At 35.9% G+C, this 27233-nt stretch overlaps 1 protein-coding gene across 3 annotated transcripts; it reads right to left on the bottom strand.

The window, feature by feature from the left end:
* Positions 1 to 5261: 5261 nt before the first annotated feature.
* LOC111383907 (protein PELOTA 1) lies at positions 5262 to 27066 on the bottom strand. 3 transcript variants are annotated; one of them, XR_002700819.1, is made up of 16 exons: positions 26904 to 27066; positions 26702 to 26784; positions 26341 to 26416; positions 25474 to 25548; positions 25337 to 25393; positions 24250 to 24295; positions 20329 to 20404; positions 19538 to 19613; positions 19403 to 19435; positions 19238 to 19306; positions 18946 to 19052; positions 13715 to 13787; positions 13516 to 13574; positions 6292 to 6386; positions 5867 to 5973; positions 5262 to 5619 (listed from the first exon to the last, which is right to left on the bottom strand). XR_002700819.1 is itself a non-coding variant. In XM_023008095.1 (16 exons), exons 1-16 carry the CDS (start codon positions 26952 to 26954, stop codon positions 5546 to 5548), a joined length of 1137 nt encoding a protein of 378 aa, XP_022863863.1. In that variant the 5' UTR covers positions 26955 to 27064; the 3' UTR covers positions 5262 to 5545. The 3 variants fall into 3 exon arrangements, 2 of the variants coding, with proteins under 2 accessions (XP_022863863.1, XP_022863864.1); XM_023008095.1 differs by having other exon boundaries at positions 13536 to 13574; positions 26904 to 27064; XM_023008096.1 differs by having other exon boundaries at positions 13536 to 13574; positions 26890 to 27035.
* Positions 27067 to 27233: the final 167 nt, after the last annotated feature.

Raw genomic sequence — 27233 nt, 5'->3', positions numbered from 1 at the left:
CAAAAATTTACCAAATCTCCCAAACATAAATCTCCACTTTCATTCTAACTTTTCATACACAATTTAAAACAAACAGCAAAATGGCATGTTGCCTTTTTAAATGGCTGAACGCCGTTTTAACTAATTTCATGTTTGTATCACTTTATATTTACTCGTATCCACATAAAAATTAATGAAAACAAGTTTTAACTATATTTTGAGTGAAATTGAGTGTCTCGATAGAAAATGGCATGATGTCGTTATAAACGGTTTGGTGATGTTGTAACCAATATAGACAATTTTTTCACTACATTTACAATGAAATTGAGACCTCATAATAAAAAATGTCATGCTGTCATTTTAAATGATTGGGTATCATTTCAACTAATTTCATATTCGTGTCACTTTATTTTCACTCGTATACACGTAAAATGAACGAATGGAAGTTTTCATTACATTTAGACCCGAGTAACGATATAAAGTTCACATGATAATGATCAACACTATTGTTCCATGAGTAAACTGAATTGGACTTAACTACGAACGAAGGTATGTAAATTCCATTATATTCTAATTATGAGATAAAATATTAAATAAATTACTGCATTTAACTTGTACAAGTCTTTTATGACGTTCCAAGTCTAATCGATTCTTTTTGTACTGAAATCAAGGCCCCGTGACCCGAAAATAACATCTTGTCAATGAAAATGTTAGGTGTCATTTCAACTATTTTTGTGTTCGTTTCACTTTATGTTCAATCGCATCCTTGTGAATGAATCCAAGTTTTTACTACATTTGAATATTAAGGTCAATATAAATGTTCACCTGATAGAGACTAACAATAATGTTTTGTCAGTAAACTATACTAGATGTCACTATGAACAAAGGCAGATAATTCGAATTTCAATTATGATATAAAATACTCAACAAATTAGATCATTTGACTTGTATAAGTCTTATATGATGTTCTAAGATATGATCACTCGCTCTGGAGTGAAATCAAGACCCAATAATCCAAAATGTCATGGTGTCATTTTAAATGATTGAGTATCATTTCAACTAATTTCGTATCTACTTCACTTTATTTTCACTTGGATACACATGAAAATGAACGAATGGAAGTTTTCATTATATTTGGACTTGATTATCGGTATAAAGTTCAAGTGATAATGACAATACATTGTTTCGTGAGTAAACTGAATTAGACTTAACTACGAACAAAAGGAAGTAAATTCCATTATATTTTAATTATGAGATAAGATATTCAACAAATCTACTCGTTTAACTTGTACAGGTCTTATAAGATGTTCCAAAATATAATCGACTAGTTTTTTGAGTGAAATAGAGACTCTAGAACCCAATACGGCATAAAGTCTTTTTAAACAGCTATGTGCCGTTTTAAATAGTTCAACTATCTTGCATTGATGAATTTAATAAAGTTCGAATCAATTTCATTACTAGTATAAATATACTGAATTGCTTGTCAATGTATCAACCTCTAAGTAACAACTTTTGATTGAGCAAGGTTCTAAATATAAAATAATTAAAATTCAACTCGTTTCCCTAAATTCTCTCAATGTAAAGCCTCAATGGTCAAAATTGACTCGTTTCGTTCTAGAACACATTAGCCAAACTTTGCTCACCACTTTCATACAAGAAAAAGACATCAATTTTTCAACATTTTTATACTCTCATTTCTTTCCCCATATCTTGTATGACTCAAGTAATTTTAACGATCATTTGAATCAAAACCATCATTCAGAATCATGGTTTGAATAAAAAATTTTCATTTTAAAACGTTGAAAACAAAGATACGACACATAAAATACGTAGGGAACATCCGCTACATTTTTCTCAAAATTCATTTTAAATCTCGAGGTAGAAAATAGTTATTCCCAAGTCCCCTCTATGCACATTTTCATTTATTGACATCTCATCTCAATCTTCAAGTTCTCAAAAACAAAATTACATCAAGAAAACAAAACTATACCTCTAAAACTTAATGTATAAAACTTCCTGATAACAATACAACACAAACCAAATATTAATTTGTACAATATGTGAAACTGATAGTTGAAAACTTAACATGGATGAATCTTAAGCTACATCTAGCCTCCACAAAATAACTGAACTAACCAATTTTCTACCCATCAAATTTGTTGAACAAACTCTTTCCAAAGTAGTATTACTAGATGAAAGGCAAACATAATTGATTATATTTTGAATCTCCAACAGAAATCGAAGAACCTAGAATGTCATATAGCTTCAAAAACTACTACCACGTGGTTTTCGGGATGAGAGAAGACCAAACATAGTCTGAATCCACTTTCATCTGAAAATTTAAGAAAAATAAAAACAAGATTGATGGTTAGTGTCATTGCCTCGCAAAGAATTTAGTTGGCTATAGGAGAAGGCACCACAAACATACATATTTAATGTAAAGAACCAGACTGCAAATTGTTCTTTACGATGAATAACATATACTCATCATTCCTAAGTTATTCTTTGAATCATTTTCACTCATTCCTAAGTTTCTTTCTTTTGTAACACCCTATCATAGACCATGAAAAATTAAGAAGCAATTAACAAGTGACTATAGCTTAAACAAAGCAAATATAATGTGTATACTAAGCTATAATATCTAGTATAAAAACCAACTCCCCCAAAAAATAAGAAACTATGCTTCAAAAAAATGAAATTCATTTGATCCCTTCGAGAAAAATAAGAAATTATAGTCAATTTCATGCCAATGAATGGCCAAACAAAACAAAGTTCTAGAATGCACTCAATGGTTAAAAAAAATCCCATATTTTCAATTAGCTTCAAACCAATTAGAGTTAAAACACATCTATAATTATTTGAAATCAAGAAATTAAGCCTAACATAAAATAGAAAACGAATGTGAAGCCGCAAACACCAAATAAAACTTCATACACCCAAAATAAATCTAAATTAAAATAATTTGTAATTACTGCAACCAAAAATTATGAAAACAACAGGAAACAAAAAAAAAATTGAAATAAGCACATATTAATATACACTTAGAAGCAAAAGAATATTTTCCTAGGAATAACTAAAACCTTCTTAGATATAGGGGCACGGTGTGAACGGCCATGGAGGTGGGAACAGTGGTAGTAAAAGAGTTGAATTTGAACAGATTCAATCAACAAAAATTATAATGCAGTGAATTTGCAGTAAGGAGTGCTTTATAAAATTTTTAATTCCTACATAGAATTTACACAATCTTTTACACACACAACACGTGGCGGCCCCCTATTGGAGGGGCGGCTGGTGGGTAGGGGGCCGCCACGTGTTGTGTGTGTAAAAGATTGTGTAAATCTTTGTGTACAAATAGTTTAATTCAAAATAATATTATACGTAAATCTAAATTTTTTTCTTATTTTTTAACCACGCATTCTTCATCAATCTATTATTCTAAAATGCATTATTAGGAAATAATGAGGTTTAAACAAGTCCTAATAGAAAAACTTCACGAAATTTCATTAATTCTAATAGAAAATGGTAACTAAGATTATTTAAAGAATACGATAAACAATAAAAATCTTAGTTTACCAAATATATTTGAATAATTTAACTTTTAAAAATTAAAAAATTTAATAAATATATTATTGTCTCACTTGAATGAATAGGGACATTAAAATGAATTATCAAAAACTTTAAAAAAATAAAAATAAATTAAATCGGTACGTAAACAGGGCAACCACCTCGACCCGTCCCACCCCGACCTACCTTGTCCAACCCTACCTTAAATGGGTGACGAAGGCAAGTATGAGGTGGGAAAATGCCCCGTGGGGGGGGGGGGGGGGGGGGGGGGGGGGAGAGAAAAAAAAGAAGCGTAACATTTATTTTAACCTGCTCCATTGTACTTCTACTTGTCATTAAGTTTAAGATATTCGTTGAACAAAATTCCTACCATGTGCTTGCCTTCTTCAATTTCTACCTACCATGCCAATGTTAGCTCGATAAACAAAGCCGCGAGACAATATTCGAGTGTTTCATCATGATACAAAATCCATTTTGTTCTAGGTTTAACATTTGTAAAGCGGGTTTTTTATTAGAGGTGAAAAATTATGAAGTAAAAGAATTAAAAATATAAGCATGCATCATTATACATGAGATATAATAGTTTTTATTCATATTTTTCATCGTCTCCAAGTAACTTGTATAACAAGAGAATTCCCGGCATTGCAAGAACATATTTTTATTTAAAAGTTAAAATTACCAACATATTTTAATTAAAATAACAGAAATTAGTTGAGCACATTGAATATATTGGTTCAAACCCATTAATGAGTTGACCATGCACTAGTCTGCATTAATTGCAACACAACTTTGAATCAGGGGAATTTGAAGAAATGGTGGATCTAATCACTCTATCAATGACACAGCCAGATCTAATGTAACATGAGAAATTTGCCATTTCTATTACTCTTTATGTGTCGCCTGGTTCAAATTTAAGCATCCACAAGGCTTCTTTCCCCTTATAGTTGTTCATGTGTTAAAACAAATTAATTTTTCGATAAGAAGAAATATTATTTTTGTCGAATCATCAAAAATCTAAAGTAACTCAGTTGAGTTGAATGATATTTTCAGTATGTTATAATAGCCAAGACAAAAAATTTCTATTACTATTCTTAATATCGTCCAATATTATTCTGTCTAAATTTAAACGTGACAATTTTTATATATCATAGAAACCCAGCATGGTCCATGAAGCTCATAGCGATGTAGTAGCACTTACGAGGCCAAGATTGTAATCCAAAGCTAGTAGGAAAGAAACACTACCAAAGCACAATGTTTATTCAGCAGGGGCTCCACGTATAAGTCGAGCTTTCCCAGAATACCAATCGAACCCAGCAAATTCTTGCAAAGTTCTAGACTTCAGAAGTATTTATCATGCCCTTTAACATAGGATAAGTCGAGCATTCCCAGAACACCAATCGAACTCAGCAAATTCTGGCCTAAACGACTGATTTAATAAATTATAGGATATATTAGGTGCATGCAGCAATTGCACAAGGCCCTAATCCAGGATAGCATGCCTGGTATGGTGACTGGACAATATTACAAAAAAAAGAAAAAAGCAAGGTAGTCCATTGGATTGTCAAGTATCTAGTATAGAGTACCAAATATACCCGAGTGGTTTGCGGCATCATGGCATTATGGGACCGCCAAGTCGATTATGTTATAATCACAAGCACGAGCGCCAACAAGTGAAATGAAAAAACATCGTGTTTGTTTTCAGCACCAAAGCCATTCAATGAAAGAATAAACGCGCCTACCTTTCATCTTTTATTTCCTTCAGAGTTCAAAAGTATGATAAATTGGAAACTATGGCAGTTTATTCAACGCATACCACTAATATCAACGGTGGAGATGATGAACAATGACCTGTGGTCTCTAAAATACACCATACTATCTATTTATAATACATGGTGACTCAATTGCTTACTGCCTTACACTTATAATCATAAATTAAATTAACTAACGAAACACGACATCGAGAGGAAAAACCTACTTTAATAAGCTTCAGTCTGAAATTCTTTTACATTTCTATGTCTTCCAGATCAGGAAGAGGAAAACGAAGAATTGCAGCAATACCAGTCAACTGAGCCAGTTCTGTTCTTCCACGTAAAAATTATTCCATAAGCACAAATAAATATGCATGCACGTATCAAAGAAAGGAAACAAATACGGAAAAAATGAAAATGTGTTTTAGCATGATTTTTTGAAACCAATTCTATAAATTTATGAATGAAAAACCCTTTACAGACACACAGATTCATAAATTGCCATAAGTTGAGGATACAAGTCAGCCATAAAGGTTTTTAAGTTGTAGAGATGAAAAGAGTACAAAAATACTCACGTTCTCCTGAAACATGCATGGATGAGAAGATGTGAGCAGTGCCGCCTGAATTCTTGACCGAATCGACCAAGTTGACATACTTTTGCCTTGTTGCTATATCTGAACTCCTGATAAACAAATAGGAAGCGTGATATCAACATCTCTCTTGATTGTGCCAAAAGAAAATGATTTATCGCAATTGTTCGTGCCATTACTTCTAAACGTGTGTACCACACACAAGTGAAAATAGAACTCCGAACTTCGGCACGACATCAGATGTATAAAACAACTTGATGAATAATGACTTGAGAAGATGAAAAATGGTATAGCCAACACAATAAACTCAAGGGAATTTTTGGTAAGGTAGATTTGAGACTACTGGACAATATTAAGGAAGAAAAATAAGCCAAATTAATATTTACCAAACATGCAGTAAGACTGCCTACCTGAATAGCTCATCAGTAATGAGAAGTGTCTGGATAGCCATCCGCTCATGGGCAACTTCAACGTGCTTTGGTCCATAGCATGCACGATCAGGATTCTATACAATTACATCATCTTGGAAAAATCAAACCAAAGTAAATTCAATAATGAAGAACTGGTTCACCTCCATGCCAAACATACATGTTCATAGGCATGAATGCAAACTAAAAAAATATTTCTTGGTGTCAAATGGGTATGTTAATTCATCAACAATCCATTTTAAAATCCAAGATATATATCCATGAATATTGATCTGGGTGAGTTGGGAATAAAACAAAATAAAACACAACTATTTTAGTGAGATATATCAAGATAGACTATATAATATGTGAATCGTAGGAGAGAATTAGGCTAAATTTTTTGTATTAATAGAGCAGCACCTTCGTACTTTTACTACAATGAAATAAAATTCAGAAAGTTCCACATGGTGATAGAGCAGGTTTCCTGCTAATTTGTTTTCCGCCTAAAATTGCCAGAATTTCAGTCTTCTTACTGGCTGATTATGCCGGAATTCTGTTCTTTGTGTTCTTAATTGCTGAAAAGAAGTTTAAGACTGTACGGTCTTACATTCTCAGAGCAGTCAGCCTATTTTCAGAGCAGTTCATCCTTTTTCAAAGCAGTTTATCCTTCATGCCAGTTCAGCAGTTGTTCATCTGGTTCAGCCTATTTTCAGCCCAGTTAAAATGCATATAATGCTGGTTCAGATTTTTCTCAACCAGGTTCAATTGTTTTTGGCAGATTTATACCAATTCAATGCTGGTTTCTTCTTTCTATTCTTGGCATTTTACATTGGTTTCGATCATCCCTTGCCTCTTTCATGCTCAATTCGAATAATTTCAATGCAGTTGAGTTCTCGTTTGCCATGCTCAATTCGAATAACCCTATTATCAGTTTCAGCAAGTCAATTGTTCATTTGCTCAACTTGTTTGAGTGTCACCAGCATTTCGAGTAATTCTAGGGTCATTGATTCTGGATCCCATAAATCACATGATTAGCCATTCAAATTTGTTTAATTCCACCACTCCGTTTTCCGGCGGACAGAAAGTCAAAGTTACAAATGGTTCGTTGTCATCTATTCCAAAACAATTGTATATTCCTAATTCAAAATATCTTTCATTAGACACCACTCCATATGCTCTACAAATTGTAATGTAATCTTCATTCAATTAGTAAAATAACCAAAAGTCTTAATTGTGTCCCCAAGTTTTTCCTAATTACTGTGAATTTCAGGACTTGAATACAGGAAAGGAGATTGATGGACTTTATTAACTTGAGGGTGAACCTAGGTTTAGGTAATCCATCTTATACACACTTCACTTAGTTCTTTTCAGTCAACTTAAAATACTAAAAATCAACTTTGGCATAAAAGATTAGGTCACCCAAACTTTCCTTATTTAAAAAGATTGTTTCCTACTCTATTAAAGAATAAGAATAACCATGATTTTCAATGTAAAGTATGTTTAACTATCCAAACATCATCGGGCTCATTTTCCAACACAGATATATAAAAGGTTACAACCTTTTTCCTAAATACGTAGTGATATTTGGGGGGCCTTCACATGTCCACAGCATATCTGATGCTGGGTGGTTCATTATCATGCTCGTGTGAGTTTGGTCTATTAGCTCATAAAAAAACTGAAGCTGCAAAACTTTTCAAAATTTTTACCATATGATTAAGAATCAATTTAAAACCAATCTTCAAACTCTTTAAACACATAATGGGAGAGAGTACTATTCCTTGATTCTAGGTTCGTATCTAAGTGATCATAGGATTGTACACCATAGCTCGTGTAGATACACTAAAACAAAATGGAATAGCTAAGAGAGGAAAAACAGACATCTTCTTGAAGTGGCTAGATCTCTTATGTTTACCATGGCAGTTTCTAAACATTTTGTAGGGAAGCTATTCTTACCGTTACCTACCTTATCAATACGATGCCACCAGGGGTCTTGGATTTCAAAACACAACTTGACACTCTCAAAGACATATACATCATCACACATTTTTTCTTCTATTTCACTATGGGTTGTGGTTGTGAGCATTTGTTTCACATTCACAACCATAATAGGGAAAAACTAGATCCAAGGGCTCTTTAATGCGTTTTCTTAGGATATTCTCCTAATAAAAAAGGTTTCGGGTGCTATTATCCTCCAACAAGGAAAACAATTTTATCCATGTTACCTTTTTCTAGAATACTATTTTCACCAAAACTCCTCTTTCGGGGAAGAGTAGCTGAATAGAATATTCGCTCTGGTCTACTTATCCTACTATCCCTAAGTCCCCTTCTCATGTTTTACACAGTCATTTCTGTCATTTTTATAATTCCTCCCATGAATTCTGAGTCATCATCTCCAGTTCCCTAACTCCTCCATCTCTTTTTCCCCAAGCCCCACTTGAATGTGTTCAAGATAGAGACAGAACTAAAAGTTTATTCAAGAAAGAAAAATACACATTTTTCCGAAACATCACCAATCATCTGAAACAAGCGCAGATACTTTGGAAAACAACAGTAATTCATCAGTTTCTAATCTTTCCAAGAGTCTAGACTTGACTGATATTTCTGATCTTGATGTTCTAATTGCTCATAGAAAGGTATTAATCTTGTGCAATGCATCTTATTTCAAACTGTATCTCCTATCAAAAGGTTATCTTCCTCTTTCAAAGCATTTATTGTTAATCTGTCTTCTTGTGAGGGGGGTTGGTGTACTGTTGAGGGTTGCGGTTCCTATGGGGTGAGTTTGTGGAAGTATATTCGACGAGGATGGAGTGATTTTCAAGACAAATTAAATTTTGTGGTAGGGAATAATAATGATATCAGATTTTGGGATGATTGTTGGTATGGTAATCAACCGCTAAAATTAGGATTTCCTTCTTTGCACCGCATTTCTTTAGTGCCTTCTGCTATGGTGAGTGATGTATTAGCCATTCATAATGGGAATTACAACTGGAATATTACTTTTGAGAGAGGCCTACAGGATTGGGAGTTGGATGCTTATTCGTTGTTTTTGACATCTCTACATAAGCTACAGACTCGAGTAGGAGAGAATGATTGTAGCAGGTGGAAGTTGGCACGAGATGGTATCTTTTCTATCCGCACTTATTTTAGATCCCTTTTGGGACCTATGGAGAGTTCATTCCCCTGGAAGCTGGTGTGGCAAAGCAAATTGCCTCCACGGGTAGCATTCTTATTGTGGACGATTGTAAGGGGGCAGGTGTCAACGATGGATAATCTTCAACGAAAAGGCTTTTATGTAACCGAGTGGTGCTATATGTACAAAAGGGATGACACGGTAGACCACTTGTTCATTCATTGTGATGGTGTTCGCTGGCTTTGGAACAATATCCTAGCTTCTCAATCTATGGTTTGGGTGCTGCCAAGGTGTATAGAGGACATATTGCAGGCATGGAGGTGAAAATTTCGTGATAAGGATAACAAACTTGTATGGAACCTTATCCCCGAATGCATTGCATGGTGTGTTTGGAGAGAGAGGAACAACCGCTATTTCGAAGATCAAACAAAGACAATAGCGCAGATTAGGGAAATATTTTATTTGACTTTGTGTAATTGGTTTAATGCCGCGGCTAAAAATCCTGTAGAAGGGTTGCTTAATTTCATAACGTTCCTCTCTTGCTTAAAGTGATTGTACACGTCCCGTGTAATCTCTTTTAATTAATAAAATTATGATTACCTATCAAAAAAAATCTGTCTTCTTGTCAACTATTCCAAATGCTACAAAAGAAGCTCTTGTTGTTTCAAAATAGAAAGAGGTTATTTATGAGGAAATGAGGACTTTGAAAAAGAATGATACATGAGTACTTGTTGACCTTCCACCAGGAAAAAGGCTAGTGGGATGTAAATAGGTATTCACGTTGAAACACGAGATAGATGGGACACCTGAAAGATAAGATTTGATGCGAATGGGTTCACATAGGCATACTAGGTCCAACTATCAGGAAACTTCTGCTCATAAAGCAAAAATGATTTCAGTTTGAGTTCCATTACCTCTATTAGCAAATTTAGACTGGATCTTGAGCAACTTAATGTTGCATGGGGATTTAATAAGGGAAGTATACATGTAGTTACCACATGACTTAGAGGATGTGCTAAGGAAAAAAAAAAAAAAAAAAGGCAAGTTGGAGAAGTCCTTATATTAGAGGTGGGCACGGGTCGGTTCAGTTCTAAAGAGAACCGAACCGAACCAAAATTTTCGGGTATTTAGTAAATGGAACCGTCGGGTCCAAATATAATTATGGAACCGTTCGGGTTCGGTTCCGTTCGGTTCTGTACTATAATTAAATTTTTTAACATTTATAACATCATTATATAAATACAACTAATGGCACATTCAATGGTTTTGAAATGTCAGAGACTCGTAGACTACCTTATTCAAATGATCACTACGATCAAAATTTCGGTTGGCGGAGGTCACAGCTTCGATCGGAGGTCACAGTATCGGTCGACAATTATATATGTTTTGGAATGTCAGCGAGGCTGCGAGAGTCGAGACAGCGTTATACACTTTAGTGTAGATATTTAGGGTTATTTAGTGGGTTGAATTTTGTTAGGCTAAGAAATGAGACAATAGAAGGGGTAATTGGGCCAAAAATTAAAAAATTAGAAATGAAACAAATTATTGGGCCAAAAATTTGGATTTAGAAATTGTTAATTTCTTTAGAAAAAATTAAAATTAAAATAATTTGATTTATTCAATATAAAAAAAATTAGAAATATTCAGTTCTTATTCGGTTCTTCGGTTCTTGGTCTAGAATCGAGAACCGAACCGTACCCGTCGGTTCTCAATTCAGATACCCGTTCGGGTATTTAATTTGACAAGAACCGTCGGGTTCGGTTCAGTTCGGTTCGATCGGTTCGGTTCGGGAGATTTGCCCAGCCCTACCTTATATAGCCCCCGTTTGGCCCCCATTTCATTTCTCTCTTCTATTTTCAACCACACAAGCTTCCATAAAATAATATTATAAGTAAATCGAAAAATTTTCCTTCTTTTTTAATAACTCATTTTTTCAAAAAAAAACTATTCTATTCATTTTCATTTCTACAAAATAGGGGCCAAACGGGGGGCATAGACTAAAACAGTCTCCTTGAGCTTGGTTTGAGAAGTTTACCAAGGAAATTCATTGGTTAGAGTATACTCAAAACCAAAGGGATCATACTTTATTCTTTAAGCACATTTAAGGTCAGAGCTATTATTCTAATTGTTTATGTGGACGACATTGTTACAAATAATTATATTGATGAGATTGAAAATCTCAAAAACATGCTTGACAAGGAATTTGAGATCAAGGATTTGGAAAGGTTGAGATATTTTTTAGGTATCGAGGTCGCAAGATGCCCCTAAGGATCAAGGAGCATGATGCCACCAAAAGAGGAGTGGGCAATTGAGATACAAGTCGATCACCTAAATCTACGGATCAGTGCATCCGTGATGTACTCAAATCTACAAAAATGGTAAGACATAAGAGGAGAACCCCATTACAAGGGCATTTTCAGTGTCGGTTGGAGATTTGGTTCAAGATACAAGATCTACAAATGGTATATTTCTATCAAAAAAAGTATGTTCTAGATCATCTCAAGGAAACAGCTACACTGGGCTGCAAACCTAGAGACACTCCAATTGATCCAAAACATAACTTAGGAGCTATTGTCGAGAGTTTTGTAGTCGATAAAGGATGATACCAAAGACTGATTGGTAATTTAATAAATGTATCTTACACTAGCATGATATTGCACTTGTTATAAGTTTTATTAGTCATTATATGCACTCTCATTGTGAAATTCATATGGAAGCAGCTTTGAAGATCCTACAATATCTAAAAGTAACACTCGAAAGAGGCATACTTTTCTCAAAGAATCATCATCTTCAAGCGGAACCTTATACGGACGTCAATAGGATAGTCTCGATAGAAGACACGAGATTAGCATCCAGATATTAAAAATTTATTGGACAAAATCTAATTGCTTGGAAAAGTAAGAAACAACTGTGGTTACTAGGTCCAGTAGTTAAGTTTAGAGCAATTGCACAAGAAATACTTGAGTTGATGTGGGTAAAGAAATTGCTCAAAGAACTACAAATAGCTGAGACAGAAACAATGAAGCTTTATTGCGATAATAAAGATGTAACCAACATTGCTCACAATCCTGATAAGCATGACGGAACTAAACATGTTGAAATCGACACACTTCATCATCAAGAATATTAGAAACGCTCAGATTTGTATTCCATTTGTTACTAGTGGGGAACAATTATCAGTTGTTCTTATCAAAGGATGTCTTGACCTATTTTTCTCAAGTGTTAGCAAGTTGAGAATGATAGATATCTTGGAACCATCTTAAGAGGGAGTGAAACATGGGCATAATATTGCTTTCATCTAGTTGTAGTTGACTAGGATTAATTGTAAGCTTAATTGTAGGAGAGAATTAGGTTTCATTTTTTGATAAATAGAGCAGCTCCTATGTCATGTTAACTACAATGAAATTAAATTCAAAAGTTTCCATATAATCCAATTTAGTTCTCCAAATATCAATGGACAACTTCACATAAAACTAACTATACGTGCTTCTGTGGAATATAATAGCAATTCAGTGGTGGAGAGGGGTATCATAGTGTTTGAGTAGTTTGGTCACTATAGTGTAAATGGTGAATAGTAGCTATAGGTATTGAATACTATAGGCAATGCATACCATGAGCACTATCCATGCATAGACTAGGGTTGAATGCATCTCTCTTATTTAACTCAACCACCAAGATCGTGAGCAGAATACCAAGCTTGACCCGAATCGAGATAGTTGTATGCGGTCAAGTACATTTCTCTACATCTAACTTGAACTAGTAGAGTGCTCCCGACTAAGGTCAAATTGAAAACTCCACCAACGAAAAAAAACTAGTCGAGATCATTCGATAATGGTCAAGATACTTGAGTTCGGCTCGAGTTTAAAATTAAGTTCGAACTTGAACCTTGATTACATCAGAAATCTGAAGTTTAATCATATTCAACAGGGCTGAACGGGAGGAATGTCACTATGATTCCCAGGGCAAAAAAAAACACACACAAGGAATCAAAATCAACCATTCCAACTCTAGAGGTCTGTCCCCCAACCAAGAACCCCCTCAGTTCAGTATATAGATATTGTGATTTGGCAAAAATAAAGAAAATAAAATGAAATTACAGATTAAGGGTAGAACTGACATTTGAAAGCATGGTAAAGAAATCCTCAAGTGCTCGAACCTGCATTGGAAAAAAAGAAAAAAAAAAATTTTAGAGGTCCTATACGAATAGAGAACACTAGAACCTATACATTAGAAAACAAGAAGTCAAAGATAACGTATACAAAGCCAACACAAAAAGTGAATTAAGAGCATTACTACCTCTTGTGCAGCTTTAGTATCTTTTATCATATTCATAACATTTGGAGCGTCCAACACCTCTCTCAAGCTATGTCTGTGTACCAAGTATTGAATGGTCAAATTATAATAATGGTTTGCTTCTAGCAACTTTGACCTAGGAGGATGAGACTAAGAACATTGCAACAAAAGAAAGAAAATAAAGACAACACAAAACAAGGGGAAAAAAATCAATTCGAGGATTTCTAAACATGCTAAAAGCAATGAAGTAAATAATAGACAACCTGAATTGTGAAGGAAATGCTAAACATGCAAAATAGAAGAGTTCGCTCAACATAAAACAGTAATGACTAGTTTTTTGAGGACAAAAAAAAAAATCCATGCCCCTATTTTTTGTACATTTTAATCAGTTTATATCTCAAGTCAAAATCAACAGTTAATTTTAACAATACATTTCATAGAATCCACAACTTTTCAACTCCACATTTCTTCAACTTTTATCAAAATCTACTAAAAGTCTAATTTTAATCTACCCTAAACAGGAGTTAAATATACAAACAAATACTTTTGAAATGGCATGTGAACAAGGAAAAAAAGAAAAGACAAAAATGTATTGGTCTTAGAATATCTCGTTTAATACAGTCATAATCGTGTAAAATGTACTCACTTTAGAGGAAAAACAAATAACTAGTTCGCAAAAAATCTGGTTGATTTAAAATGTGAAAGTTGGTTAACTACAAGTATAGTGAGCAAAGGCATGTGATAAGCCCCCCAAGAAGGTGGCAGCTCCAAATGGTGGGAAAAGGGTAACAGAATCAAGTGACTAAACATAATCGGTTACTTGAGTTGAAGGGTCTATATAAACAGTAGAGGAATAACTATTAGGGGAGGCAAATATCAAGTGAAAGGAAGTCTAGTCTATTTACTGTTTTCTTTGCAATTTCCTGTATTGCATTCAACAATCATTAACAGATTTAATTCTTCTTCTAGTGGAATCCCATCAACTTGGTATCAGAGCATTGATCCTGAATCCTGATGGCTTAAAAGAAAACCGAAGGTAGATTGGAAATCATGGAGGAGGTGAAGGCTGGACTGCAGCGCTTACCGGAGTTGGCGAAATCAATGGAGATCTTATCCCTGAATGTTGTCTGCATTTTGTAAACCATGGAGGCAACCCAAAAAATGGTGGCGTCATTGACCCACCTTAAGCAGGGGTAAACAACACCGGAGAGGAAGTCGGTGCCGGAAGCCTCACTGAGCGGTCCACGCCACCTAAGGACCCACTCAGGGCTAGGGACGACACTGGAAAGCAAGAGCATGGAAATGGTCTGAGGGGTTAGGCAAGGCCAGCTATGGAAGGGGGACAACCCACTTGGAATCGGCCAAGGAAGACATTAACTGGCGACGTGAGAAAATTGGAGATACCCAAATTCAATGGAGAGAACCCGACGCATGGCTGTTTAGGGCTTGAAGTGAACAGCCTAACAGATCGAGAAAAGATGGGAGCAAATTGGGGTGAGTCAATGATGATGATGCTCTATCCTGGCTACAATGAACAGAAGCTAGGGACCCATTCCAGAACTGGGTGCAATTTCGTCAGCGACCATTGCCATGATTTCAGCTGACGCAAGACGGCAACCTTTGTGAAAAGTTCTTAGCCGTGAAACAAGAGGGTACCATGGCGGAATACGGCGTTCCTTCGAAGTTTTAGCAGCTCCACTCGTGAGAATCTCTGAAGAAGTACTGGAAAGCACCTTTGTATAGGGGCTCAATCTAGAAATCCGGGCCAAGGTCCGATTACTCAGACCCAGTGGGCTGGGGTCCATTATGGATATTGCACAAAAGGTGGAAGATAGAAACATGGTTCTCCAATTAAAGGGGGCCATGGGCTATAAGTTCTCCAAACCCATTTTAACAGCAAGTCGTGGAGACCCAAAGAATCCAGAAACATTTCCCACTAGAACTGTGACCATGGGAGAGAAAACTACGATTCATCGACGAGAGTTCCCAATCAAGCGAATGATTGACGCAGAATGGCAAGCTAAAAAGGATAAGGGCGGTGTTTTAGATGTGATGAAAAATACCCGATGGGCCATCAATGCAAAACTAAGGAGTAACGGGTACTGCTGGTGGAGGACGACGACTATAGAGAGAGAGAGAGAGAGAGAGGACGTTGAGGACAAGGAGGCGCCAATAGAGGTAACAGAGAAGGTTGAGCTTTCAATTAATTCGATGGTAGGACTGACAACTTCAGGGACGATGAAGGTGGAAGGCACAACGGGGCAACTCACAATTTCATATCCCTCGAGTTGGTCCAGAAGATGGGGATTCCTACCACAGCAACCACAAATTAGGGGGTGGTATTGGGTTCCGGGAAATCAGTAAAAGGGGTGGGTATATGCAAGGGGGTGAAGTTGGAGATGCAAAGGCTGGCTGTAATTGAGGACTTTTTGCCTCTACAGCTTGGGAACACCGACATTATATTAGGTATGCAATTGTTGAGTAGTTTGGGGGATGTGGTGGTTAATTGGAAATCACTCATTATGAGATTTAAATTAGGAGAAGCAGTGAGGAACTTAAAAGGTGACCTCAAGCTTAGCCAATCGGGGGTGTCTCTAAAAACGCTGATGAAGGCCTTACAACAGGAAGAGATAGGCATGCTAGTGGAATTGGGTAGTTTGACAGCATCTACCGAAAAGGATAACAATTTGGCTGGGCTACTAGCAGGAATCCTCAGGTGTTAAAAAGGCATCAACAGATTTTTGAGGCCCCAAAGACCCCACCCCCGGCATAGGACATTGATCATCCCATCCACCTACAAGAAGGGACTGAGCCAGTTAGTGTTCAACCCTATTGTTATCCACACATCCAAAAGAATGAGATCGAGCCGTTGGTACAGGAGATGTTGAAGGCTGGGATCATTCAACCTAGCATTAGCCCCTTCTCGAGCCTTGTACTATTGGTCAAGAAGAAGGATGGGAGTTGGCGATTCTATGTGGACTCTAGAGCATTGAAAAAAGCCACCGTTCCAGATAAATTCCCCATTCCAATGATAGACGAGTTACTGGACGTACTTCATGGAGCTAAAGTATTCTCAAAACTAGACCTGAAATCAGGGTATCTCCAAATTCGAGTAAAAAAAGGGATGTTAGCAAGACGGCGTTTCGGACTCACGAGGGACACTACGAGTTTTTGGTAATGCCTTTTGGTCTAATCAACGCACCGGCTACATTCCAATCGTTAATGAATCAGGTATTCGGGAACTACTTGAGAAAATTTGTATTGGTGTTTTTTTATGACATTATGATCTACAGCAATGACCTTGAGACACACGGACAACATTTGGACTTGGTATTTTCATCTCTGACTTTGCATTAGTTGTATGTGAACGCGAAGAAATGCAAGTTTGCACAAACACAAGTTGAGTATCTAGGGCATCTGGTCTCCGGAGATGGAGTAGCAGTGAATCCAAGGAAAATCGAGGCTATGATACAGTGGCCAACTCCTCGAAATTTGAAAGAACTCCGTGGGTTCCTTTGGTTGACAGGATACTATCATCGGTTTGTGGAAGGGTATGGCACCATTTCATGGCCTCTTACACAACAACTGAAGAAGGATGCTTTCGGGTGGTCGACAGAGGCGAAGGCGGCATTTCAGAAACTGAAGCAAGCTATAACCACAGTCTCTGTACTCTCCTTGCTAGATTTTTCACAACCATTCATCCTGGAAACAGATGCATTCGGGCACAAACTTGGTGTAGTGCTCATGTAAAATCAACGGCCAATAGCTTATTTCAGCTAGGTGTTATCATCAAGATCACAATCAAAGTCAGTATATGAAAGGGAATTAATGGCCATTGTACTAGCTCTTCAAAAATGGAAGCACTACTTGTTGGGTCAACACTTCATCGTCTGCACTGATCAACGGAGCCTGAAATATCTCTTGGAACAGCACATAATACCAGCAAAATTTCAAAGGTGGGTAACAAAATTGATGGGGTACTAGTTCGACATACAATACAGACCAGGCTTGGAAAACAGAGCAACGGATGCGCTGTCCCGCATATCTTCACCTATGGAGCTCTCTGCCCTTCCCATTCCCGAAATGCTGGATGTCCAGAGAAAATCAGTGCTCAAGTGGATGGAGACCCTCTGCTCTCAAAACTGAAACAGGAATTACAAGCAAACCCAGATTCACATCCCCGTTATTCACTAGAACAGGGCGGACTTTTGTTCAAAGGCCGCTTAGTACTTCCTCGCTCGTCTTCAATGATACTAGCCGTGTTAAGCGAGTTTCACAGTAGCTTACTTAAGGGACACTTGGTGTTTCTCCATACATACAAGAGGCTAACCAGTAGCTTCCCTCACATTTAGATGCCAACCTAGAATGGATAGTGGAGCCAAAGGTGGTCTTGTGAACACGTCAGGCATCTAACTGTTACCCACTTGGACAAGAAGTATTACTGCAGTGGAAAGGACTGCCTGCATCTGAAGCAACTTGGGAGTCCACAACCTCGATTGTCCAGCACTTTCCAGAATTCCACCTTGAGGACAAGGTGTGTTTGGAAACCAGGGGTAATGATAAGCCCTCCATTAGATACACTTATTCGAGAAGGCATAAGAAGGTGGTAGCTCCAAATGGCAGGAAAAGGGTGGCTAAACAGAATCGGTTACTTGAGCTGAAGGGTCTATATAAACAGTAGAGGAATAACTATTAGGGGAGGCAAATATCGAATGAAAGGAAGTCTCGTCTATTCACTGTTTTCTTTGTAGTTCCCTGTATTGCATTCAGCAATCAATAACAGATTTAATTCTTCTTCTAGTGGAATCCTATCAGCATGCAACTCTTTTTCCAAAGCCCATGCACTGATGAATGCCAATTCACTTTGTAACTTCGTTGTTTGCCCAAAGCACACATACCTCAGTATCCTTACTGCATAAAAATCAACATGTGCAAAATTGAATCTCCAGAACAAGACTAAGATAGTCACAAATGCATCCTCAACACACGTATGTATGCTCAAGCTTCCAAGTTTCTTTGGATGATTGCGAAGTTATTTGGTAAACATCTGTATGTCAATTTATCTTCTTGTTTCTTAGATTCTGATGTCCTTTAGTAAAAATAAATCAAGTCATCCACATGCATTACAAACCATTATTCAAACAATTGCATCAGACACAACCACAAACTGTTATAAGAAGTCAACAATACAACAGCAAGAGAAGATGGAGAGTGTGGAGAGACTAATGTCATACTTGTATCCAGAGGTTGTATGCACAAGAATTATGCGCGACTTGTTCTCAATGATAGATCTTAATTGTTTCCTTTCTGCCTCCAACATTAAGTGCCGGTGAAATTGATCCTGAAAACAAATGATAATAATTTCCAAATCCATTATTACAACAGGTAACTTAATTATTACTTCAGCTAAATACTGAAGAACTCGAATAATGACTTTCAAATACTATATATATATATAGAGAGAGAGAGAGAGAGAGAGACACAAATAAGTGTCTAAGCAAAGCTTGCTGATTCCAAATGACAGACCTTAGTGAACCCTGGACTTGCAATGACAGCGCAACGAACCACCTTGAAATCAATGTGTTTAAGGAATGCCTACAAGAGATTGACCATAATTTGTTAATCAATTACAAATTCTGTATTTATCTCAAAAAAAGAAACGTAAATACAAACAGCTTAGGCTGAGATAACCTGTAAGACATTATCAAAAAACTTGTTCAAGGCCTGTCAAGAAACCAATTCCAGTAAGTGTTCCATATAGAGTTTGCGGCCTTAATTAAACAAGCAATGTAAAGAACAACACCATTCAGTCACTAATAAACATACTTTATCATAGCCTGCTATACCAGGTCCGTGCTTGCGAGGTATTGAAGTCTCTATGCGAGAACGAGTGGTGGTCACACTGTTGACACATTAACCACCATTTGAATGTTAAATAGGGGAGCTAACATAAAGTACAATAAACAAACTCTAATAACATTTCCATGGGGAGGATCAATCTAGATCACCAAAATGTTGGCACATTAAAGTCCGTCTCTAGGCCTACTTCCAGTTTTAAATTATGATATTATCTCTTTTTGCAACCAGCTATAAGAACCATTTACGAACTCTAATGGACCATCTTACCCGAAAACTTCTGAATTCACTTAGAACATAAAACTGAGGTTACCCAAAAAAATTTCCTTCCAAATATTACTTAAAATAACCAAATGACTAAAATTATTAATCAGGTTCTCATACACAATAAAAAGTTAAAACTCCTTAGTGGGCATGGTGTTAAAGACCCAAAGCAAAGCAACGAACACCTAATCACTTGCAACCATAAATCCACAAAATCAAATTTCACATAGTAAATCTTTGTGAACCAGATGCTCACATATACTCCTAGTTTTAACATGGATATATCCACCTATCTCTGACAACTATTGTGCACAGACAAAAATGATGGAATGTCCAGTTCAACATGTATGTAAAATAACCAAATTCATACGACAAAAGTTTAACTTGGAAACTGACTGTGAACAATCTACAAAACATCTCACATAAATGGGGCATCCTATTGTGATTAATCAATCAAAAGTAAATCATAATCATATATTCATAATGTGCAGCAATACCTTTTGCCAACAAGTAAAATATGCGCTAGACCTTCTTGCATCAGAACAACAGCCAGATCAGCACTCGCAGTAGGATCTGAGGTCATTAGATTTCAAATGCTATAATTAACAAACTTGTAGTCAAAACTGGTTTATGGAAATGCGCTAATGCATAATCAGTCTACTTAGGAAGACGTAAAGAAAGAACTCCTGGACAACTACACAAGTTGTAAATGTCAGTCCAAACCATCAAGGCCCCACAGGATCTTGGCAGAATATTGCCAGGGAAACAGATGAGATGAATTAAGCCTGATATCATTTCTTTATTTCTTTTTCTTCTCTTTTTTCCTTACGTAAAAAAGAGTAGTGTCACATGGGAGAAAGGTTGTAGTAGACACACTTAAATTTTAAAAAACACGAAATGCACACCTATAATGGATAATGGATAGCACAGTATGCACATTTATTATGGGTATCCAGAGTACAGCGTGATTATTGGTTGCCTAGATGTCACACATTATATATTTCCAAAACTCTTTCGCACTTGTTAGACTGCTTATCATCATAAAGTATGTTCTTCTGCTACCTCTCTTAAAATGACACAAGAAGTTTCAGAAAGCCATGCCTAGTGATAGGGAATGGTAGAGATTAACTTAGATGATCCATTGGATTAGCAAAGCTGATTTTGTGCAATTGAAAACTGAGTTTAAGCCCAAAGTTTCCACAGCATAACTGAAGTGGAGAACTTAATCCTCTATCTTCTCAGCAGAAGCCAACCCACATTAGTAAGTGGTAACCAAGTGTAGCAATCTCATATATATGACAATCCACTTCCTCCCTTTAGTCTGGTTTCACTCGTCAATGTGGGACTAAAGATAATTAATAGTTTTTGAGCTAAATTTTTCTTCCCTCTTTTATTCTTATTGTTTGTTAGATGTGGGATTATGGATAATGAATAGCAGATGTGGGATTATAGATAATGAATAGCAGATGTGGGATTATAGATAATGAATAGCATATATTATGCCATATTTCCCTTCCTCTTTACTTCTATTATACATTAGATGTAGAGCTTATCCAAGCCTCTCCATAAGATGTTCAATGTGCGTCAAGATAACACTTTGCTATCGAGACAATTGAAGTTGAACCAATTCATCTAAAACATCAAATGATTAGAGAGAGCCACATGTGCATAATTTAATTTTTCCTTTAACAAGTCCCCACACATGTAGCTGGGTTTCATTTTTTCCCATAAGAGTTTATTTGCATAAATTTCATTAAATCCATGTTTGACAACCATTTTTACAAAACTCTTTTTTTCTCAAACTCATATTCGACCACATTCTCACCATAAAATAATCTGCACGTAAACCAAATTTTTTTCATACTTTTTAACCAGATATCCTACAAAAAATCACTGATCCAAAACTCATTTTCCCTATAAACCTCTTTTTAATGGTTGTCAAACAAGGCTAAATGGACGACAGAGAAACTTTAATTCAGGATCTTTGCTTAATCCAATGTTATGTTATAAAAGAAAATATTGTGAGATAATTACAAAATCAATTGCTAAGGAAATAATACCACAAAATTGGGAAGGTATCATGGACATAGCTTGAACATATCCTCAAACTCGATGGTGTTGTAGAAATCAATTTGAGTTTTGGAAATTAAATCGATTAAAGCAAAAGGAAAACATCATGGACATGTCTTTAACATCTCCTCGAACTCTATGGTGTTGTAGAAACTAATTTTAGTTTGGAAATTAAAAAAAAAAATGATCCATAATTGTAATGTTTGCCAACTAATCCAACCAAAAACCCAAAAGCTGGTGCAAAAGAAAATCATTATCCACGAGAGACAACGAAGACAATCAAACATGTCATAGAATTGTAGAAGGGAAAAGGGAAGAGAAGAGGACACAAAGATGGAGAAAGAGGGGAGAGAGAGAGTAACAATAGGGAAGATGAACAGATGAGAGAAGCACAAAGTGGGAGGGATAAATTGCATTTTTATTCAGTAACAAGTCTAACTATTAAAATTCATAAACCCTCTTGAAATATGATTTTAACTAGTCTATATAAAAGAAAATAAGGAAAAAAACTTAAATAAAAACCCTAACTTGAGTCAAAATAGAAAATTATAATAAACTAGACAGAAGTAGTCTAAAGTTAGCAAGTCTTCAATATCATATCTATTACAATCCCCATCAGGGACACATCCCACAATTACGATGAACAAGGTTAAAATTATATAATTGTGCAGATTATCACATCTAGGCCTGCCTATGATAAAGCACTACGAATGTCCATGAATTGTACTAGCACTACACTTGTTGATGAAGAAAACGGCAGGCATAACAAGAATCCAGGTGCCAGACGAGTCTAAGACCAAATACGTATTGGATATTAACATGGTGGAAGTCAAGACAAGATTTTCTTCCAAACAGTTCGACAAATAAACAACAAACCAAGTAAAATTTAGCGACAAAATTTTTAATCCGCAAAGCCCAAAAGACAAGAAAGGCCCATGACAATTTAAATTGGTTAAGAAAGTTAAAAAAGGTACTGGGACAAGGATTAGTTGATGGGTTTGGCTTAATTTGGTTTCAGTCGAAGCAGCATTGGAATCATGGACCGATTTCCTATATCAAATGCACTTTGCATCAATTTTGAGTGGCTTCATGAGGCTATTCAAGTATTTGTTGATTTGGGATCTTTGGTCTTTACCTTCACCTTGGAAATAATTGGCAAAGGCTCTCCAAGCAAGCAAGAGCCTAAGAAATCATTGGATTGTGCCCGAACTAAATGCCAGCAAGAGTTGTACACCACCAGGAAAGAAGTTAACACAAAGCAAACCAGCAGATAAAGGGGGTAAAGATGAGTAGTGGAAAATTGCATAGGAACAAAAAGAAATAAAGGTGGCCAAACAAGATGAAAGACGACGAACGAAATGGTACAAGGCCACCTTTTGGAGATCAGGGACGAAGATTATTTAACTCAAGCCAAAATGCTCTAATACCATATTGAACCATGTCATCTAAAAGATCATTTAAATTTTGTCTTCAACATAAACGTTTCTGCAAGTGTTTGATTTCCCTAAGTTGTGCATTCTATTCTTCTTTATCTATGAGGTCAAATCTTGTACTTGGTTTGTTTCTTGATGTTCTAGATACCATCTTTAAAGAGAGAAGCATGGATGCAACATGTAAGGTCATCATCCATGAGCTTAGTCAAATGTAAAATACATGACACAAGAACTTAAATGAAATGTGACATATTTCATTGTGTTTAGATAAAATTATAAGTTACAATGATAGAAATAAGTAGCGGACAAGTGGGTAGTAGTTGTGGGTATTATGTTTGATTGTTCAAAGAAAATTTTAAGTTACTTTTGATGTTTTTCAAACATAGGCTTTATATGAAGATGATATAGATGCCTTTGCAATACTATGGGCTATGTCAAATTGAATAAATAAATATCCAAAGCCCTTGCATTAGCTTGTGCTCCACATCCATAACTTGTAAGGTTATTAAAACAGAACATAAATCATTAACCGTCCATGTAAAACTCAGCTCCTCTAATATTCTTAGATGTAGAAGTGAAGAAAATAGGGAGAGAATATGACCTACTTTATATTTACTATTAAGCCCTTTTCTTGATTTCCAAACTCAAGTGAAGTTCGTTCATCTTTAATTTTGGACAAAGTAAGAGTTATTTGAAAAATCGCGTTTGACAGGGAAAAAAGAAGATTATCAAAACAAAGAGTTTATTTTAGGAGATTCATTAGAAAAGAAAATAATTATTTAATGAGATAGCAAGAATATGTAATAGCTTTCACACTTGTGCCTAAAGCTGAAGATGGAAACTACTTATTACAAAATGTGAAAAACAGAAGAAGATAACAATGGCATAAACATGGAGTTAAGGATAACTGCATACCAGATGCTTGATGGAGCACCTCCAAGGCCAGTGAGTCCCAAAACTCCTAGCAAACATCACAGAAAACTCAAATAAGAAGCCTAATTAGTCAATCAACTCCATTTGATATAGTGGGGGGTAAGATGCAAATAAACAGAATTGGTCATAAAGCTACCATCAACATGGCAATATGGAAAACATAATTGATTAACACCCACTGTAAGTACAATATATAATTGAGTCCGATACGTATTACGGATTAACAGCTATTCAGAATGAGAAGAAACTAAGATTTTTACATCATCACATTGGGAAATGCAAATACCAGACCACAAAATAAAAATTTAAGGAGGAAGAATACGATTATTTTTTCATCTATCCAGTATCGAAGATCTAAGCTCCTACCTTCCATGAGTCACTTTAGAATACTTTCCTCCTTTTAGCTTATAAACAGCCTAATACGCCTCAAAATGACTTTCAACAAGCATCCCATTCCTTAATAGGAAGGCCTAAATAATCAAAAACACATCCACTAACAAGATCAATCACTCATTCCCAGAGCCAGAAAAATCCAAAGGAAGGAGGCATCAACAATAGTTCCATAAATGTCTCTTATATGGACCTAGTTTGCTAATCTCAGCAAGAAGAATAGTAAAATTATAAATTCAGAGAAGACAAAAGGAGCAAAATGGTAAAAATGAAAGAATACATTCTTCAAAAACAATACAAACACCATGGCTGACATTCCAGATAAAATTCAAAGATAATTCAACTTGCTATCATGATAGCCAACATGGATGCCTGATTAATGTTGGAAGGCCAAAGATTTTCTTTTCCCTTCTCCTTTATCATTGCTGAGGGTTAGGATGAGGGAGACCATAAACAGAATCAAACATACTGCAGCAGATAAAAATGAGAAGGGCTTGATAAAATATAATATGATAATTATAAAGGGACTGATATTTTTATACACAGACCGTGCTCTTTATAATAACGCCATAGAATGCAAAATGATCATAAGGGCATGCCAAATATTCTAACAAACAACTGAATATAATTTATAAAAGAGAATGACAAGAGACTTGATAGAATTAAGAGCAAAAAGTACCTTCCTCAACACAAAAGGTCGGTGTAGCTCAATTTCTAAGGTGTGGAATGCCCCTATCTGCAGCATAAAACTATAGTTTTTACTGCAGGAGCAAAGAAATGCACTAGTTAAAAAGAACAAACTGAAAAACTACGCACCTTCACATATTCATTTTCCAGAATATTCTTCCCACGTATACGTAAGACAGATCCTTCTTTGTCATACTCTACAGTCTAAGAATAATTTCAAGAAAGTCTTGTCACAAAACCTCAGTCTTGTACGGTAGCTTAATGCAAACTTCTAGATACGTCAAAGATGCACAACTCTAGCCTCACCCCCAGCTGCATGGATTTATAACATTCGAAAAAAACAATTTTGTCTAATTGTTTTATAGATTTTGATTTAATCAATAAGTAAACATAAACAGTAGATGAGATCTGAAGTTTGGATTGGTCAATATGTTCAATCGATGGATCTATTAGAGAAAATTCTGAATACAGTCAACCTTAAAGCACGGAACCAAGAATTAGATGATGAAACTGAAGCATAATAACATTATAAATTGGAGAAAATACTAGATTGTTTGGTCGATTATCACTGAGCTATGAGTCATAGCAAATATAAAGAGATCCCATGACTCAAATCCTTTTCATGTTTCTTGAATCCTCAATTCTCCCAACTCCCGACTCGTGGTAAAATAAGGCAATGTTTGGCCCCATTTTCTAAAACTCATTTTTCCCCAAACTCATTTTTAACCACAGATTCTCTCAATAAAAAAAATAAAAAAATTGCATGTATACCCATAACTTTTGCTTTCTTGTTACATAGGAGAAAATAACGCACCAAAAACTATTGATTGATGACTATCACCCAAGAGAGAAGTCAAGGGTTCTTTTTTCTCTGTTCAGGGAGAAGGAGATTGTGTCCTAGTTTCTTTCACTCTTTGCATAAATGAATGACAGAGTGCAATAACGATTTGCAACACTAGGCTAAAAAAACTATTGAAGTTCTTGAAAATATCTGACCTCTACTTTGATTTCCAATTTCAGTTTTACTCTTTCTGCATCTCTTCCTCCAGAAGCAGCTTCTCTTAAAACTTTCCTACAACGAATTTCAAAGACAACATATTCAGGTCCCACAATTAGATGCTCTATTCACAAGATCAAGTTGAAGTTTAGCCAAAAATTCCCTATATGAAATACAAAAATCAGCGCTAATAGGCCCTTCTTGTCCAATTTCGAAACGTTTTCAATACAACACAAAAAAATGTACACAATGATTCGAGCAAAGCCATATACGTCCCAAATAAAAACAGCAAAATTCATGGAATAAACCAATTCGTATAACGATTAGAAGGAAAAATCTTAAATTGAAAGTAAAAGGTACCTGACGGTGACAGCTAAGACGGTATCACCCTCGGCAATCAGATTATAAGCCATCCACAAATCATCTGCTTCTTCTGGGACCATCTGCGGCAAAACCCAGACACCAAAACATAAGAGAAAAAATAAATTATTGCTATTTCAACCAAAAAAATTATTAATTGGAAACTGAAGTTTTCTTGAAGGAACTACAGGGGAAAAATCACTTTTACACTGCCCGGGCCATCGGGTGCGAGGTTTCTACGAATGATCTTCATCGTTTTTGCCTTCCCTTCCCGCAGCGAATGTATAAAGTCTTCAATTGTGCAATTATAAAGTTTCTGCCCTCAAATTGGATACTGTGTAAAAGCACCCCTCTTTCTAACTTTTTTGGGGAGTAACGTGTGAGCTTGAAAGATTGTTTTATACTTAATAAAAATAAATAAAATTGAACTCCAACCTTGAGGCCCTCACCGTCCCGTGCTTAGAGCTTTGTAAAGAAAGTAAATCAAGGAATGTACCTCAACAGGTCAGAGAACAAGAACTACCTGTACACT

Source organism: Olea europaea, unplaced genomic scaffold (genome assembly GCF_002742605.1).
Source record: "Olea europaea var. sylvestris unplaced genomic scaffold, O_europaea_v1 scaffold279, whole genome shotgun sequence".
NCBI classification, from domain to species: domain Eukaryota; kingdom Viridiplantae; phylum Streptophyta; class Magnoliopsida; order Lamiales; family Oleaceae; genus Olea; species Olea europaea.
This window is presented reverse-complemented; position numbering and strand designations above follow the sequence as displayed.

Excerpts from the sequence above, each read along its gene's own strand:
- LOC111383907 (XM_023008095.1), bottom strand. The coding sequence starts at position 26,954 with ATGAAGATCATTCGTAGAAACCTCGCACCCGATGGCCCGGGCAGTGTA. Across the intron at positions 25,394-25,473 it reads TGGAAAATGAATATGTGAAG|ATAGGGGCATTCCACACCTT; the intron begins GTGCGTAGTTTT and ends TTTATGCTGCAG. Across the intron at positions 5,620-5,866 it reads CATGCATGTTTCAGGAGAAC|AACTGGCTCAGTTGACTGGT; the intron begins GTGAGTATTTTT and ends GTGGAAGAACAG.